Genomic DNA, 16,709 nt, shown 5'->3' on the forward strand with positions numbered 1-16,709 from the left:
GGCACGCTGCTAGTGTTACTTAATTTTCGACCTCCCCCAGCGAAGGCTGCACCCAAGCTGGGCACCAGTGTAGAAGGATCTAATTAAAATCCACAGGGGGTAAAGTGGGGGTAATGTAAACATTTAATGGTAAAAGGACTTGAAACCTGTGCGTCACGATTATGAGGGCAGCTAAGAACTCAAAGCTGAATGAGCGTTAAGAGCGTTTATCATCTCTAAAAGTGGTCAGCCGTACGCTTCTAAAAAAGACTAACAAAGCAACCAAGATTAAAGGAGCTCTCCTCTTCCTTTTCTTCAGCGTGTTATAAAGGTTCTTGCGCATGTAAAAGATCTTGAAAGTTAAAAAGGTCATAGAGTCACACATTTGCATAATTAATGCCTCGCAGCTAGCTTGGCATGTACAAATTGATTCAGCGCGGCTGCTCTGTTGGTGTCAGTGGTGCTGGTTCAGGCATGTGTGAGCTGACCAATCAGAGCAGACTAAGTGTTCATCATGGGGGGGGGGGACCTTAAAGACACAGGAGATTAAACAGAGGGGAAATATAGCGCCGCAGCACTGGACAGTTTGAGAAAATTATGTGTTTTTTTGAGTATAACATGCATACCTATTCAAGTAGTAACTCAAAATAAAAAGATTGATCCTGAAAATGAGCATAATAAACACTCCTTTGACCACAATGAAGTTATTATTAACAAGCCTCGGGGCCAAGGGCCTCAGGAAACAAATGACCCTGTTTCTGGAAATATACGTACATTGCTGTTGACTTGGCATGTGCAAATATCTGGAAAACTTATATACATGGATTCAGCACTATCTACATGGCTTGATACCATTAGCAGTAGGCCAGAAAATTAGACGAACTGTCCCATTAAAGTCCTCTGTCATATGTACCTATAATAATTTTGTCTGTCTCCTGTGTTAACATCCCAAGTTAACATGTAATATTTGGTAAATAACTGTAAAATTGGGAGGGAATTTATTCCACTTAATCACAGCAACCTTAATGTATCAGCTGTTATCAAATATGCAGTACAGTTCAGAAGTTTGTCGGTTGTGCAAAATCTGGTTTTCATTATTAAAAGGATCTCTTACTGTACCATTATATTTCCTTCAATTGGATACTAGCATGGGAAAAGAGCGGCCTGACCTTCCTTCATGTCAAAGAAACTGTAAGTCTAAAAAGAGTATCAGTCTTACATAAAACATTGTGAAATGAGCTGACTTTCTTTGACATGGTGTACTATTTTCCTATAGTGTAATGATTCGATGTCGGACTTACTCACATACCAACACACACAAACATACTGTACATGTATTCAGATATAACATAAATGATTTGTTGTCCATGCCTGGCTGACCGCTCTTCTTTTCCACTCAGGTGACTGACGCTGATTGCTTCACATGAAAGAATGCTCACATATATGTATATGTATGCCTTCAGGCCATTACATCTGTGCATACACAGTGTCATCACTGACTGAGGTCTATAGTTAACCACACGCCAACTAACATCTGCAGATGTATGCCCTGTTTCTTTCATGCCAGCTGATTTGGTACAACCCTGTATAATGTTTCTACTTTTAGGATATTAAATTGTAATACCGCTTCCCTTCTGTTCTCTGATGCAGTTTTCTGTCTCGAGGCTGTGTTTTTTTGTCTCAGTGTGTCTGCTGGTCTTTTTACATTGCAAACATCCTGTTTATTGCTTCTCAGCCCACTCCTCCCCCACATTATTTTCACCAACTGTGTGGAGTCATCAGAAGGAGTTGGTGGTGGTGAGTAGATTTTCTAAGAGTCGACGAGAGCAGGAGGTGGAGGGATTTTGAGAAGCAAAATTTCTTTCAAGATCGTAACTCAGCCTCCTACTTTGTCCTGAGTCACAGTCTGCTATATGAAATGACTCAGAGCCTTTAAGCTTGTCATAATTATCAGATAGATAGATAGATAGACAGATACGCCTTGTTTCCATTGAATAAAACTGCCGCTACCATCATCCCAATAGAATCTCTTTTTAATCGCCTCTGCAGTTTGGCCCATGCCGCTTTCCGTACGTTTTGACGTACACGTACATACGTATGCGGAAACTCAGTTGTAAACAAAAACGGACAATCACTACCTTTCTCTTTTGAGCCAAAAAATTTAAAAGAACGAAACACAAACATATCTTTTGGAAACGAACGCGTTAAAGGTAAGAATCATTATATTATCTACGTCAAGTTCTTTAATAGTTTACTGTGTTGTGAGTGCTACAAACGGGAAGATGTGATTTGTTATGTAACGAGGGTTAATACCCAGCCGCTGGATGCTAGCTAGCTAGCTAGCTGTCGAACTTCATGTTAGCTAGCCGCTAACTGACCTGACGCCGATAATATTCCGTTTGTGTCAGCTAAAAAGTAACGTTACTCAGTAATGGTACTAGTAAGTACGAAATTACTAGTTTACATCAGTACTTCTAAGTAGTCCGCTAAAGTTAGCCATTAAATTAAACTTGACGAATTGCTATTTAATGTTAGCTCCAGTAAGACGTTGTGAAGAATATTAAATCAGTATAACAGTTTTTCTCACCATCGGCCACATGACATTTTATCTAAGACGGCACATCCCAAAACTGTGAAAGAATCCGACAAATAAGTATTAATGTCGTGTCATGACAGTTGGAAGCAGTCTTCCATTTGATAAACATTTGCACCAAACACCACTTCACTAAATGGGGATCAACTAGCTGTTGTATTTAAGTTTGGCTAACCAGTCACTCAGATAATATACATTTATCAAAACAGAGAGTGGCAGTTAGAAGTGTTAACTAAGCCTAGGATTATATTGGAACTAATGGTTGCTTATTATATTATTTATACTTGCAATTTGCACTAGAAAATCAGACAAAATATCTGGCGCATAGCTTTCTAGCTACTGTCCATATGTGTAAAATTGTCTAAGAAGAAAAATAAATGATATAAAGTGTCACAATTCCTGATGGAGTTTGGCATAACGTCTTCTACATCAAAAATGGACTACCGTAGCATGTACAGTATATCTCTTGCAAATTACCGCTTCAGAGAAGACTAACTCACTGAAATGACAACCTTAGTATGTTGTGATACTAAGAAAACAATATACCCTGTAATATATCGGTTCTGAACCCCCCCCCCACCCTGTCTTTTCCAATAGGTTCCAGATGTGTGGCAGTGGTTGATGCAAGCACTAGCTCATTACTATAAGAAGACATATTTTGGTGTTGTTGGCCCGCAGAAACGGCTGTAGCCAACATGTCAAGAAAACAGACGCCCAAACCTGTGCGGAGCAACAAAAAGAGTGAACTGGAACGCAAGAGGGATGAGCGGGCAGCGCGCAGGGCCATCGTGAAGGACCGCAAGAACAGGCCTCAGGATTGCGATGAAGGAGCAGAGTTTGTCAGTTTCTCCAATCAGCTCCAGGCTCTGGGGCTCAAGCTGAGAGAGGTCCCCGGAGATGGGTAAGAGCCAGAAAAAGACTGTGACGTCAAGCTTTGTCTTACTCCATGTTGTCCTCCACCGTCACTGATACTGAAACACATGTCTCTTGAATTGTATTACCTAATACATGAAGCTTATTTTCAAGCTGGAGACAGCTTTCTTACCATGAGGATACCTTGATAGATCAACATAATCTCTTAGAACACTTTGTGTACTTCTCCCGAGCTCACAGGCAATGACAGCGTACAGTTAACTAAACTGCAAGGTATTTGTAGCTGCATGTCTGCTGCTTATTATCGGTAAATGTCACAAGAGCTATAATTTGACAGGCCTCATCTTTGTTGAAACATAATTTGACTTTCCTCAGCTGACAACACCACTGTGTGCCATTTAAGATAAGAAAACAGCAAGGGAAATGTCTTTATGTCACTCTAGCTTCATGAAAAATCCCAATGGGACCTTAATTAACAACTATACAGTCTTGCATCTATCAGTCATGCTAACTACTGTACAGAAGGTCAGGGAGTCTCCTGATTTGCAGGACTTAAGTCATTGCTATTGGCAAGCACCCAGAAAAGTAATTCAAATGCTTACTCTTATGAATCTAATTTAAACGTAACATAACCTTCAGTCAGGCAAGAACCTTGAAGCTGAGGCATTTAACCATAGGCAGCCATGTGTAGATATACTAGTCATTGTCTTTGTTCCTTGCAGGAACTGCCTGTTCAGAGCTCTGGGCGACCAGTTAGAGGGTCACTCCCGGGGTCACCTCCGACTTCGGCAGGAGACGGTCCAGTATATGACGTCCCATCGACAAGACTTTGAGCCGTTTGTTGAGGACGACGTGCCCTTCACACAGCATTGTAAGAAAATTACCCAGTGTGTGACACTGAGTAAATCAACAGATTAAATTAAATACTCTGATCAGATAAGACTAATTTATGTCTCATTCACAATTGACTATTCTGTCATCTAGTGTACATAGGAAGTGCATTGATTTCAATGGGAAACAAATTTGACCAGCAACTATGCAGTGACCCCTGGTGGCCATCAGATTATCTTGCAATGGAGTGAAAGATGCAGTAGGTTAGCTGAGCTTTTAGAATTTTCAGTGTGATCTCAACTAAATATGACAAGTGTGAAACGTCCACTTGACCAAACATCAAATCCTCGATGTGATCAAAAGAGGTGGACTTGGCCTATTTACATTGAAACATGATTTGGTTTGTTTTTAGTGTGAGGGCTGTCACCAGAACTCCCAAAACAGAAAAACACCAAAATGAAATGAAATGAGGTAGTTTATGGGTTGAGGAGGAGACCATATGTTTACCTGACATCTGGTCTAATGACTTATAAAATAAGTAAAAATTCAAACACATTTCAATTGTTCTAAAAGAATAACTGTTTGAGGGCGTCAGGCGCATAAACAAATGTATAAACTAATCACTTGGAAGTATAAAGAGACACAGCTCACATAGTTGCTGACAGCGTATAGTATGTATGTCATGTATACCTATTTAGTGTGCTCTAATTCTTGCAACGTGAAACCAAAACTAAACAGCCTAAATATAGACAGCGAAACTAAAATGTGACCCTTGGTTCAGGCTGTCAGGTGTGAAAAGGCCCAAAGTTTCCCAGCCTTGGATTGGAACCCGCATATGCAGTTGATTGACAAAATCTGAGGGGCTGTTACTTACTTTCTGGGAAGGACAAAAAAAACAAAACCAATAAAAACATTTCTCTTGGGCACGATGATGTGGGCGGTTTTGCCAGATTTTTTTTTGTATCTTTAATGGATGATTTGCCGTTTTAGGGTCTCTTAAAATGTCAATTATTAATAAAACAAGAGAAGAAAAATCATTCACTGGTTAAACAGTTATCGACAGGTAGACATATGCGACTGTTGATGAAGGGTTGTACACAGACATTGCTTTGTTTTAAGATGCCACAAGGTGACAAGATTGGGAATCACTGCTAGTTGCATCGACCTTGACTTCATTTAGGAACACAGGAACTTCATAAGACACAGGAAGTAAGATAACCTATAGTACTAGGTACTAAATGGAGAAGGGGTAGGAGTTAATAAGCTAATGCTTCTTCCTGCTCCTTTTCAAACATACAAAGGGTTTTATCGTCTAGTGCTTCAAGTGTAATATACTATTCACATGTTTGAAATAAAGCATTCATTCATTCATTCATTTAGAAAAGCTAGTTGAAATGATACATTTTGCTAGAATGACATTTGTAAACAATTTAAAAACTTTTAAAAATATATGATCTTGTGATGACACTATAGAAAGTTCAAGCAGAAATCCTCTCATCACATTACCTGAAGAGTGATTATTTTTTGCGTCTGTCCGCCCAGTGTCCAACCTCTCTCAACCCGGTACGTTCGCTGGCAATGACGCCATTGTGGCTTTTGCCCGTAGCCAACAGGTGAGAGTGGTCATCCATCAGCTCAACACGCCACTGTGGGAGGTAAGGACAGAGGAAGACTTTCAAATGACATCATGTCATCTAAGATGCTATAATTATTATTATTATTATGTGGAATGTATCCCTCCTTATGGCCCAACACTCAGCTTATATGGGCTGTTCTCATTACAGATAAATGGTGCCGAGAAGCAGGTGTGCAGAGAGCTGCACATCGCCTACCGCTACGGCGATCATTATGACAGTGTGAGGCGGATTGGAGACAACTCTGAGAGTCCTGCCCAGCTCCGCATAGAGGTCTGAGACTGTAAAGTATACAATGGACCAGCATTTAGGAACAGTTCTCCCTCTAATCTTAAAGAAGCTGAGATGTTTTAGTTCATTTCAGCCTACCTCTTTAAATACAAGCTTTTGTTGCCGTGCTCTTATCCATTTATCTGTTCCTGTGCGATTACATTGATGGCCAATTTTGATTTCAGAGTACCAATTAGTGAACTCGGACACATTATAGCAAGAGGCAGAGGTTTCATATGACATCACAAAACAAATATGGTTGCCCCTTCACTGATATTTTCTCTCTATTACTGTTCCCAGAATCTACAGAACTCACGAGGCCAGCAGCGTGAGTTTGGTGACGGTCAGCGAGACAGACAGAAAAACCCTTCTCCCACTGCCTCGGAGGAGGACAACGTGATCCTAAGCTCCATCAAGAACCGAGGAATCCAGGGTCAGAAGTCACACTTGACTCATTAGCTGCTGTTAGAATTAGTCTGTCAGGGCAAAAGAGAATCAACTTTATTACAGACTTCAGAACCATCTTGTCTGTTCAGCTCAAATTTCCATGAATCTCATGAACACGTCAGCCTTTGATTAAGTAGACAGTTTGACATGAACAGTAATGACCACATCACACTGACTGCTCACTTCATGTGTATATGTGTGCGTTTCCTCCCTCAGGTGATGAGGAGAACCTGCTCCAGCTGAGTGCGGCAACCATCAATGCTGAATGGCTTGTCGGCTCCATGCTGGGCCAGTCCTGCCAGGGCCAGTGTTCCTCAGGATCCTGCCCAACCTGCAGAGCTGCAGCCACTGACTGCAGTGAGCCAAAACAGCCAGCAGAGGGCAGCAATGTACAAAAACCAAAGGTAGAGTCACTTTCTACAGTCTGTTTCTTTTGAACCCTTTCTTCCGTCATAAAATGTCCAGTCTTTATACTAGTATTTGAAGCCTGACTGCAGCATTTTCACAAACAAATATTTGATGTCAAAACAGAATCCAGTTAAATTGAGATTAAAGACCTTGCTTTTTGTTTCCGTCACTCCCAGGTATCAACCAAGCAGAGGAAAGAGCAGCAGCGGCAAGAGAAGAAGAAGCGTCAGGAGGAGAGGCATCGGCAGAAGTTTCTCCAGAGCAAAGGGAGTCAGGACCAGAACCAGAACCTGCCAGAGGCTGTTACTCTAGTACCAGCCCTCAACACTCTCAGTATATAGACTGGAGCATGGCCAAAATAACCCTCTGCTTCTCCTAGCTACCGGTGGCTGACGCTGTTCACAAAAGTTTTGCACATAGTCAGATTTGATTCAGTCACAGCGGACGACTTTTCCTCGAGAGAACACTCTGCGAACGGTATAACAGTGCCTGCAAACTCGAGTGCGTGAGATGTGTGAAAGTCGTAAAAAGATGAGAGAGTGAAAGAGCATGACTTTCAGTGTTTTAGCTGGGTTTCATTTTAGTTCAAAGGTAGGTGTATATAGAAACTCCTCCGATCTGGTCTGCCTACCACGCTACCTTAGCCCCTTTCTATGCTGGACATCTGGCTTTTCATGACAACCATGCAGATAATCTCATGCAGCTGGGCTTTTTAAAACGCCACAGATTTGAGTTTATATGGATTTCGTCTGTTCGGAGCGTTCTGTTTGTTCGATCTGACCGACGAGGGAAGTGAAAAGAAGAGTGGTGGACGAATGATTGTGTTATGCACACTGTGTAAGGAATGTGGCAATAAATAATAATAAATGATAATGTTGTTTTTCTGTGCATCAGATGATATGTTGCATATTATCCAGGGGGACATGTGTTTGTGACACGTTTTTCAAATTAAGAGATGCATTATACATTTTCATCATTGGTAGTGTTAAGATATTAAGTCATTTATTTACTAAATCAAAAATAATCTAATGCCACAAATGAAAAATTAAACAGACACATTTTAGCACGAGGCCATACAAAACAAATATGGTTACCCATTTGTCTAAATTATTCCCATTTATGTCAGAGCCACTCAGCCAGCAGTTAACCTTTAAACATAATGTGTTTACTGCAGTGTATGATGCATAAGCGGGCGTGAGGATGAATACAGTGTGATTAGTTCTGCCATCCTGTATTGGATCCCAGAGAATTTAAAGTCACTGGATATGTGAGTATTTAAGTGGCTGTTATTCTGATTTGAGATATCTCGGCCTTGCTCTTGAGTGATCAGTCTATAATTATAGGCCGTCTTTTTCGGTCAGGTTATTGTGATTTCAGTTAATGGCTTGTTGGTGATTTCTTAAATGGGGCCACAGCATTTCCATCTAAGAATACAGCTGTGATTTCTGACAAACTTTGTTGAATATGCCTGCAGTTGAAAAAGAGAACCAGGGAAGAGAAATGAGTCAAAGCGTTTGACTCTGAGGCCGCCCATTATGATACTGGGAAGGCAGAGCACACTGAGCTTCAAATAAATATATCAGATATAAGAACGGAATAGAATAGCACGGCACAGATTTCAAATATCAAACAAAAGTTCTTACAAAAATGTAACATATGCAATCTGACTAAAGTTGTGTTTAAGTAAACGTATCTGATATGGCAAAAATCCGACACACAAGTTAATGTAAGAAATGTTCACTTTATTAAATCGGCATAAAAAAATGACATGAACAGAAGTCAAGGCAGGACTCACAGAGATAACTTTGTCCTTGACAAACTATGTACACTTACTTATAAACACACCCTTTTCGGTAGGCAGACTCAAAACGTGAAACCTACATGCTGGTATGACTTACATTTTAAAGCGAGATTGTGTCACTTTTGCTGGTTCTTGCAGCATTAATGGAATAATGTTTGGTGCCACTTGTAAGACAAGTTAAAAAACTGATGCTTTGGGATTGCAGGACGGGTCTGTCTATGTCTCAAATTACAGTTTTTGACGAGTTAGGAATGAGACTCAAATCACACTTTTCCTAAAAATAGCACAACAGTGGCATAAGAAGAAAATAATCTTTAAGCCAGCACACTGATTCGGTTATATCCGGTAAACAATACCCACCAATATCTCAAGTTAGCTAACATAAGCTAGCATTGGCTACTGGTCACACCAGACTTAGTGAGGCTGTATCAACAAAACCTGTCAGTCTATTGAACTAAGCAAAGATGTCCTATTGCTTATGAATTCAACTATCCGTTTGTAAGAAAATGAATCTGTTTTATTGCAAACTGTACATAATCTCGCTTTAAACATCTGTACAGTAAAAAACAACCTGCTTAATGTGTTATTCCTGCACTGTTTTTACAGCAGAATAAGAGGCGTGAAATCTGGAAAAATGTGTGTTCTTACTGAGGTTTCGGGGAAACTCATTCTGAATGTCAAAGTAATTTGATGATACAGAACATACGCAGTTGCACATTAAGGAGATTTAATCTGCAAGAATAAGGGGCGTGAAATCTGTAAAAAAAAAAAAAAAAAGTTCTTACTGTGGTTTCAGGGCAACTCATTCTGAATGTCAAAGTAATTTGATGATGCAGAACATACGCAGTTGCACATTAAATCTCCTCCAGACAGGTTTCCTTCCCTCCTCATGTTGCTTGTTAGCCCAGTCAAACAAGATGACATCTCAGTTTGTACATCAGCGATATGAGGGCGACAGCTGCTGCGCTCTAGAAGTCCTGTCGGATGTTCTCCTTGTTTTCATCCCCCTGCTGTTGTCTGAGCTGAGTTATTTCATTCTCCAGCTGCACGATGGCCCGCTCGATCTCATAGTTCTTACTGACCAGAGACACCCAGCTGTTCAGGGACGGATACAGATGTTACAACACAGGAAGATCTAACCAACATATTCTCAGTGTGCAGTGATATAGACATGTAAAATCTTCAAACAACATACTTTGACTCCAGCTCTCGCAGTTTGGCTCCCCCTGCCAGCTGATCGTTCTTACGCTGCCAGTTTAAATCTTGAATTTGCTTTCTAGGTAAAAAAAAAAAAAAAAAAAAAAAAGGACAGTGGTTAACATCAGAAAACTGGTTTCATAACTCTTTAAACTAACACGAATGTACCAGTGATCGCTCACCTGAATTTCTGAAGTTCCTTTTGAGCCATCTCAATCATGAAGGCCAGGTTGCTGAAGGAGGAAGACCAGACAACATGTTAGCAGTTATAATGCAGTGAGCAGAGGGGAGAGATGGCTGCTGATGGTCACATACTCGTTGTAGACTTTCCATGCGTTGGTTCCATACTGCGACATGAGCTCCAGGTTCTCAATCCGGACTGCCTGGTGCTCAAGCTGGGCCATCGAGTTGTTCACGCACTCCTGCCACGCTGTGATGTCATTCTTCTGACCCGCTGAGGGCGCTGGCAGCTCATATCTCCACAGGAAAAAAAGGTCAAGATGATAGGATCAATATTTTGAACAACAAATCAACGATCAAAAATATTTGTAAAAAAGTCAGAAATAGACCCCGCCAATTATTTTACAAGAGAAACAGAGTCTAACTTTGTATTCATCATAAATTCAGTACTGTCAGTGTTTCAGTTTTATGAGCAGTATATAGATATTTGTGCCAAATGCAACAAAAATTCCTCGCAGCATTCATCGCGTTCACAAGATGTCAGGTTCCAGTGATCTGAAAAATCTAATAAGTTCATCCTTGTGTGCGAAATTTGACGAAAATCCCTCAAGGGGGTCGAGATATCAGTTCATGAAACAGGAGGTCGCTGTGACCTTTAACTTTTGACCTCCAAAACCAGATCAGTTCATCTCTGAGTCAGAGTGGACACTTGTGCAAAGGAGGAAGAAAGTTCCTCAAAGCGCTCTTGAGACATTGTGTTCGCAAGTATTTCCCAGACGGACAACCTGAAAAAACCTATATAATGCCTCTGTCCCTGGCTGTTGCCACCGCAGAGGCACAACAAATAAAATAAAAAGCAGGCAGGAAATCACCTGCATACACTGAAAGTGACACACACTTCCCCCTGAGGCACTTTGTGAGTTCACATTTCACAACACACACACACAGTTTTAGTTTTAACTTTGCTATTAATATAAACTGAATATCTTTTGAGTTTTTGTTTGACAATTTGTTGGGACAAGACATTCCAAGATGTCCCCACCGGCACTTCTTGAGGGCATTTTTTGTTATTTGCTCACCTTATACAACCCGAATGATGAAATGAGAAAGTCATCCTTAGATGATTCGATAGAGAAAATAATAATTGTTGCTGTTTTAATTCTTTAATTCTTATTCTTATTTAATATCTTATTTGTGTGACATTACAGGACTTCTTGGTGTCTCGGCCTTGACACTCAGTTGCAACACACATTGCAGCACAAATTTGTAGGTGTATTTCGTAACTTCCCTAATTGGGTCACTCTGTTCACGTTTACTTTTCAAGCAGTAATTTGACTTCCGGACCTTGAGCAATACTGAGGTCATAACCTTCAATACCTTCAAATATATCTATCACGAAAAATAATGTAGTACCTCACTGAATAATATTTTAAAGCAACATTGTGTAACTTTTTTTTTTACCCTAAAATAACAGTTTTCATAACCATTTTGTCTTGTAATTGGGTGAGTGGTGTCCATAGCCCTTTTCACACAGAGACCCTGCATTATCGGCACAGCGAAGGCTCGCCATTTCTCTGCCTTTGTTTGCTCACACTGAACCAGGCTGCAGCGGCGTAAAGATGCTCCAGTGTGTCAATTCAAACAGGACACCGGTGCTGCGGATCCAAAAGGGGTGTGACGGTACACATGACTTTGAGATCTGTGTGGTTTTTTTCAACATGTTTCTCCTGGTGTCCACCTGTCAATCTAAACATGTATCCACCAACTGTTTATAATCATGTGGATGCTGTTATAATGTCTAGTGATTGAGATCCTGATCCGTCATACATCCTGGAAAGTGACAGTTAGGGTGAAAGTTCCCAAATATGCAAGTGGGGAATCAACTTGCATGTAGATTGTTTAGGGAGTTCTTTAGCCGTAGTTGACAAGTGTTTACGGCCATGACTTGTTTACTTCTACATGCAAGTTTTCAACACATAACACTGTTATAACATAATAGGTACTACAACTTGCATGACACTCTGTAGCTGTGTATGTATTTAGGTGCCCACAGAGGCCTGCAGATCTGTGAGGTGTTCTGCTGCTCCACGTGTGAACACGGGCTGGTGCAGGATGATGTGAGTTTACCTCTTCATACTCAGGAGGTCCATGGGCTGCCGAGCCGCCAACCGCTCAAATTCGTTCCTCATGATTTCTGTCTAAAGGGCGATAACAAATAAGAAATGCTGTCATCTCTGTCACACTGGGTGAAACTGTGACGAAGGTGTTAGAGGCGTGAGGGGTTAAGTCACCTCAAAGGTAGCAAAGTCCGGTGTGGGCAGGTAGCTCAGGTAGTTCTTGGTGGGCCGGTATCTTCTGGTCTCCTCCTCCACCAACGCTGCAGCCTGGAGGCCAAAAGATAATTCAGTGTTTACACAGACAACACTGCTGCGACCGAGAAATTGGCTGAGAATAGCCGTATTTGCACTTATTTTTTAATGCGGTCATCTTGAGATCACAAGGAAATTATTTTGTTATCTCGCGAAAACATGCGTTGTAATCTCAAGATAATGAATCATTCGCCCCCATTCTAATGGGAAAACAAAGGTCAATTCCTCCAATTAATGTTAATCCGAGATCAGTGGTGCCATGCCAGCACACATAGATGGCCTCTTGACAACTGTATTAACTGATTTAAACCAAAAGAATGCTGGATCAAGCAGGATTCATTATTAATCAACACAATAATTAATGATGCAGTAATCATAGGCAGAAATTGCCCATGCAGGACAAATCCATACAGCACATACTGTTTAATAACCACAGCTCTCCGAGGATACGAACCCGACATGGCGTTTGGTCTAGTCAGCCTGTCTCGATCAATATTTGATCACACCTAGTTTGCGCTTTTTCACTCAGCTTCCTAATATTGACACATGCTGAGTGTCACAACTTATGATGATAAGTCATACTGAATTAATATGGCTGTGACTTGGATTATTATCGCTTTATCTCAACAAATAAGCCTTCTGTCTTCTCGGGTAGAGAAGATATATGAACATGTTATCCTGAGAAAATCAGGTTGAGATAACTAGATCAAAAAAATAATAGCAAGCAACAGCCTCTGTGATGGTTTTGAAATCCAATGGTACAGGTGATTTTCGAACTGGCTATTACAGCAGGTATCAAGTTGAATTGGATAATTAAACACCACAACATTTTTTCATTGTTTCCCATAATTCTATAGATTCACATACACACCCAACATGGTCAGTTGTTTCATGTCTTCAACGGAAATTAAAGTTTCATTTAGTACACAAAAATTATTATACCTGACTAAGAGCTCAAGTATTAGTATACATTTCATTGTGATATCCTGGAGTGTGTAGTTTAAACTGTCTTAATATCTATAGACAGACTGATGCGACATCCCTGAAGCAAAAATTCAGAAATGTACCAAAAGACAAAGTATATACATTTTTCTTTTTTTGCATTTTTGTTGTAGCTCAGACCCAGATTTAAGTTTTCATGTGTACCAGCTAAGACATTTCATGCTGTAATAAACAGTTAATCCGGTTTCTTTTTTGTAATTCTCTTGACAACTGTAAGCTGCCTTCACCTAAGATCTTTAATGCTGCTGCCACCTTGAGACTCTATTGGCGGAGTCAGGTGTGGGCTTAGTCATTAACCTCTAAATTAACAACCATCACTGGAGACAAAGACGGTGGTGACAAGCTGAACTGCACAAAGAGGGCACTTCATGTACGTCACGGTGAACTTGCACCACAGTGAACTTGTTTTTAATTGGTAGTCAAATTGCAACATATTGTGGTTCGCCAAGTCAATGGTCATAATAGATTATAAATAAATGTTTTTTTGGATTGTGTGATGGAATCACATCTGACCGGTACTCTACATATCTGTGTTCATATCAGCACTGTAGAGATCGCTTTTCCTTGACCAACTCATACTGGTTGTGAAGTCTGTTGGAGTTATCCAGTCTGCAGGGAGCCAGTTGAAGTGAATTTGAATTGTGTCAATGTGACTGAAATAATGCGCACAATAGCATAATTATGTGTACCATCGCATCTGCAAGTTATTCAAAGGGGTAATGGTGACATATTAATGTTAACCACATTAATTGTACCCACCACATCAGCCTCACCTGCCTGTCAATGTCAAACAAAGGTGCAACTTGAAACACTTACTAAAGGTGCCAGCATTCGAGTGTACGTAAAAGGTCTTGTTCTGTGAGCTGTTCCTTAGGAGCCAGTAACCACAACCGCATTCATCCGACAAAAACCTCAATGGATTTACATGTGGTTTGAAATATACACTAAGGTGCCAAGAATTGACGAGAAGATGTTTTGACATGACATAGCAGGATGAACACGTGTGTGACCAAAAGCATTCACTGAGTGATCATGCACAACCCCAGGACCCTGGAACTATCTCACTCAAATGAAAGGCAGCCATCATTACAGTTTTCCTCTTGTGCTGTTCCTGCTTTGCCAACTCAAAACGTCTGAAATGTCTGTGAAAAGGGTCTATCGAACAAGAAGCGCATTACTTTCAATATTGCAAAGAGGGCACCATTTCTCATAGTCATGAGATCCTAATTTTGGAATAATGAAATACTTTTTGGAATTATCAGAAGCGGTAAACATGGTTCCCATTTCAATTTAAGAAGTCTGAACCACTGTGTCACTAATAATGGTCTATTTATCTATTAACCTGTATTTCCACCTTTTTGAAGGACAGGAGCATTTATTTTATAAACAGCTCACGTTGTTTGCATGTTTCTTGGCAGCAAGCCAAACAGTATGTCACTTTTTTTTTAACCTTTAAAAAAACAGCCTCCAAATCATTTTGATGGCACAGTGTCTTTGCTTTGTTTGAGGGGGTACTTGTTAAAAGACCTGGGATTTGTATTCATGAAAGTGGTGTTACACTCAGAAACTGTATGGGTCACCGAATAACACAAAATGTCAATTTCTACATAATGTTGCTTTAACTTGGGCCCCAACTGTCTTATCTTGAAGACATAATACATTCAATCGGATGACACTTTAGTTCAAAGCAACACATAGTAAGTGTATTCAAGCTTGAATAGATGCAGATCTCATCATAACAAGTCATAATTAAGCGATAAGAGCTAAACGTCTTCCTCTCTTTGGTGAATGCAATGCACTTGCATTTAAATTCAACAGAGCCATCATTAAAATGACTTTGTATAGTTTGGTACTGTGCTGTACTGTACCACAAGCCATTGCTGCTGTTAAAGGCATTGAAAAACGTACATTTCCTGCGCCTGTTCGCAGGAAGTTATGATGTAAAGTGTATTACCAAGCGCCGGCTAAATAATTCGCTAAACAGATGAGCATGCTTAATGCTAGAATAACCAATTGTTGGCTAAATAAATGTTTAGTTTTTAATCTTCAAGCGCCTCATGACAATACTAAAATGTTCATGGTGCCTTCACCACCTAACATTAGGTAAAGCATGCTTAGCTGTTAGCTAACACGCTGCGGTTAGCATATTCTCTCATAAAGTTTACTCACCGCTTCTCTGACACCTGCTGCATCGTAACCTTGGTCAAAATATGGCAAAGCATCGACAAACACTTCACCAGCTACTGAAGCCGTTCCAGCCATTTATTTACCAGTCTATATGGTCGAATTAGTTTGAATTATGTCTCCCTCCGATACAACAATCTTCCAGCTCACTAAAATCGTAGCTTCCGTTGTCGACCTTCAAAATAAAAGCCTACAATAACCCTGAGTTTTGGTAGTGACGCCTTGTGGAGTGGAGTGCAACTGCTGAGTAATGACGCCAAACAGTACAGACGTTGACATGACATACCCAAATAAGAATGTAAATACACTGGTAAAGGTTTTTGCTTTGTATTGTTTTACATTTATCTCATAGACATATTAAAATCAAAGTTCTAAAAAAGTGCATTTGTTTTTCTTGTTAGGTCCAACTTTACAGGAATGGACACTGTGATCCATCAAGCACAAAGATATGTGACATAACCTATGCTAACAGCTCTCTATACTGTGATATTTAAACTTGTAGAGATGACAGTTATAAGACTGATCAGCCCTAATTTGTTTGGTTAGTGGACAGATATTTTAAGTACACTCAGTTGCGTTTGATAACTTTTAAGCTATGTACCGGCATTAGTTTCAATAGTATTCAATGGCATTAGTTTCAGTAGTAGTGGGCTCGACACCTTACTTTTAGCCAGTGATCATGATCCCTAAAAAACTGTGTTCTGATGGCAAATTTGAAAGGAAAGACAGATGTCTATTGAAAGTCATTCTTTTCAGAGCAAGTATTAGAGATGTACTAAAACCCATGCATCCCTGAGTACACAGTGCCAGGGTACCATTTAGGACAAGGCCAATATTCACTCCAGCCTGTAAGCTCCTCAACCAGTCAGCTTTCATTATGCTAATTAATGTGGCGCTGGATGGCTGCAATGTTTTTTTTTTCACTGTCAGCAGTCTCTTTA

The 16,709-nt window shown here is 40.3% G+C and overlaps 2 protein-coding genes across 3 annotated transcripts; one reads left to right on the top strand and one right to left on the bottom strand.

The window, feature by feature from the left end:
* Positions 1-2,000: 2,000 nt before the first annotated feature.
* Positions 2,001-7,923, top strand: otud3 (OTU deubiquitinase 3). 2 transcript variants are annotated; one of them, XM_030422462.1, is made up of 8 exons: positions 2,001-2,189; positions 3,251-3,473; positions 4,168-4,316; positions 5,819-5,931; positions 6,061-6,183; positions 6,481-6,613; positions 6,844-7,031; positions 7,212-7,923. In XM_030422462.1, the coding sequence occupies exons 2-8, from the start codon at positions 3,268-3,270 to the stop codon at positions 7,374-7,376; spliced, it is 1,077 nt and encodes a 358-aa protein (XP_030278322.1). In that variant the 5' UTR covers positions 2,001-2,189; positions 3,251-3,267; the 3' UTR covers positions 7,377-7,923. The 2 variants fall into 2 exon arrangements, with proteins under 2 accessions (XP_030278322.1, XP_030278321.1); XM_030422461.1 differs by having other exon boundaries at positions 2,034-2,189; positions 3,170-3,473.
* Positions 7,924-8,756: 833 nt separating this feature from the next.
* bcas2 (BCAS2 pre-mRNA processing factor) lies at positions 8,757-15,953 on the bottom strand. The gene is made up of 7 exons (XM_030422463.1): positions 15,754-15,953; positions 12,505-12,597; positions 12,341-12,411; positions 10,349-10,510; positions 10,216-10,266; positions 10,032-10,112; positions 8,757-9,931 (listed from the first exon to the last, which is right to left on the bottom strand). The coding sequence occupies exons 1-7, from the start codon at positions 15,844-15,846 to the stop codon at positions 9,805-9,807; spliced, it is 678 nt and encodes a 225-aa protein (XP_030278323.1). The 5' UTR covers positions 15,847-15,953; the 3' UTR covers positions 8,757-9,804.
* Positions 15,954-16,709: the final 756 nt, after the last annotated feature.

The sequence above is a fragment of the Sparus aurata genome, chromosome 7, assembly GCF_900880675.1.
Source record: "Sparus aurata chromosome 7, fSpaAur1.1, whole genome shotgun sequence".
Classification (NCBI taxonomy): domain Eukaryota; kingdom Metazoa; phylum Chordata; class Actinopteri; order Spariformes; family Sparidae; genus Sparus; species Sparus aurata.

Excerpts from the sequence above, each read along its gene's own strand:
- otud3 (XM_030422462.1), top strand. The coding sequence starts at position 3,268 with ATGTCAAGAAAACAGACGCCCAAACCTGTGCGGAGCAACAAAAAGAGT. Across the intron at positions 4,317-5,818 it reads CGTGCCCTTCACACAGCATT|TGTCCAACCTCTCTCAACCC; the intron begins GTAAGAAAATTA and ends CTGTCCGCCCAG. Across the intron at positions 7,032-7,211 it reads GCAATGTACAAAAACCAAAG|GTATCAACCAAGCAGAGGAA; the intron begins GTAGAGTCACTT and ends CGTCACTCCCAG.
- bcas2 (XM_030422463.1), bottom strand. The coding sequence starts at position 15,846 with ATGGCTGGAACGGCTTCAGTAGCTGGTGAAGTGTTTGTCGATGCTTTG. Across the intron at positions 12,598-15,753 it reads CAGCAGGTGTCAGAGAAGCG|GCTGCAGCGTTGGTGGAGGA; the intron begins GTGAGTAAACTT and ends TTTGGCCTCCAG. Across the intron at positions 10,113-10,215 it reads AAGGAACTTCAGAAATTCAG|AAAGCAAATTCAAGATTTAA; the intron begins GTGAGCGATCAC and ends TTTTTTACCTAG.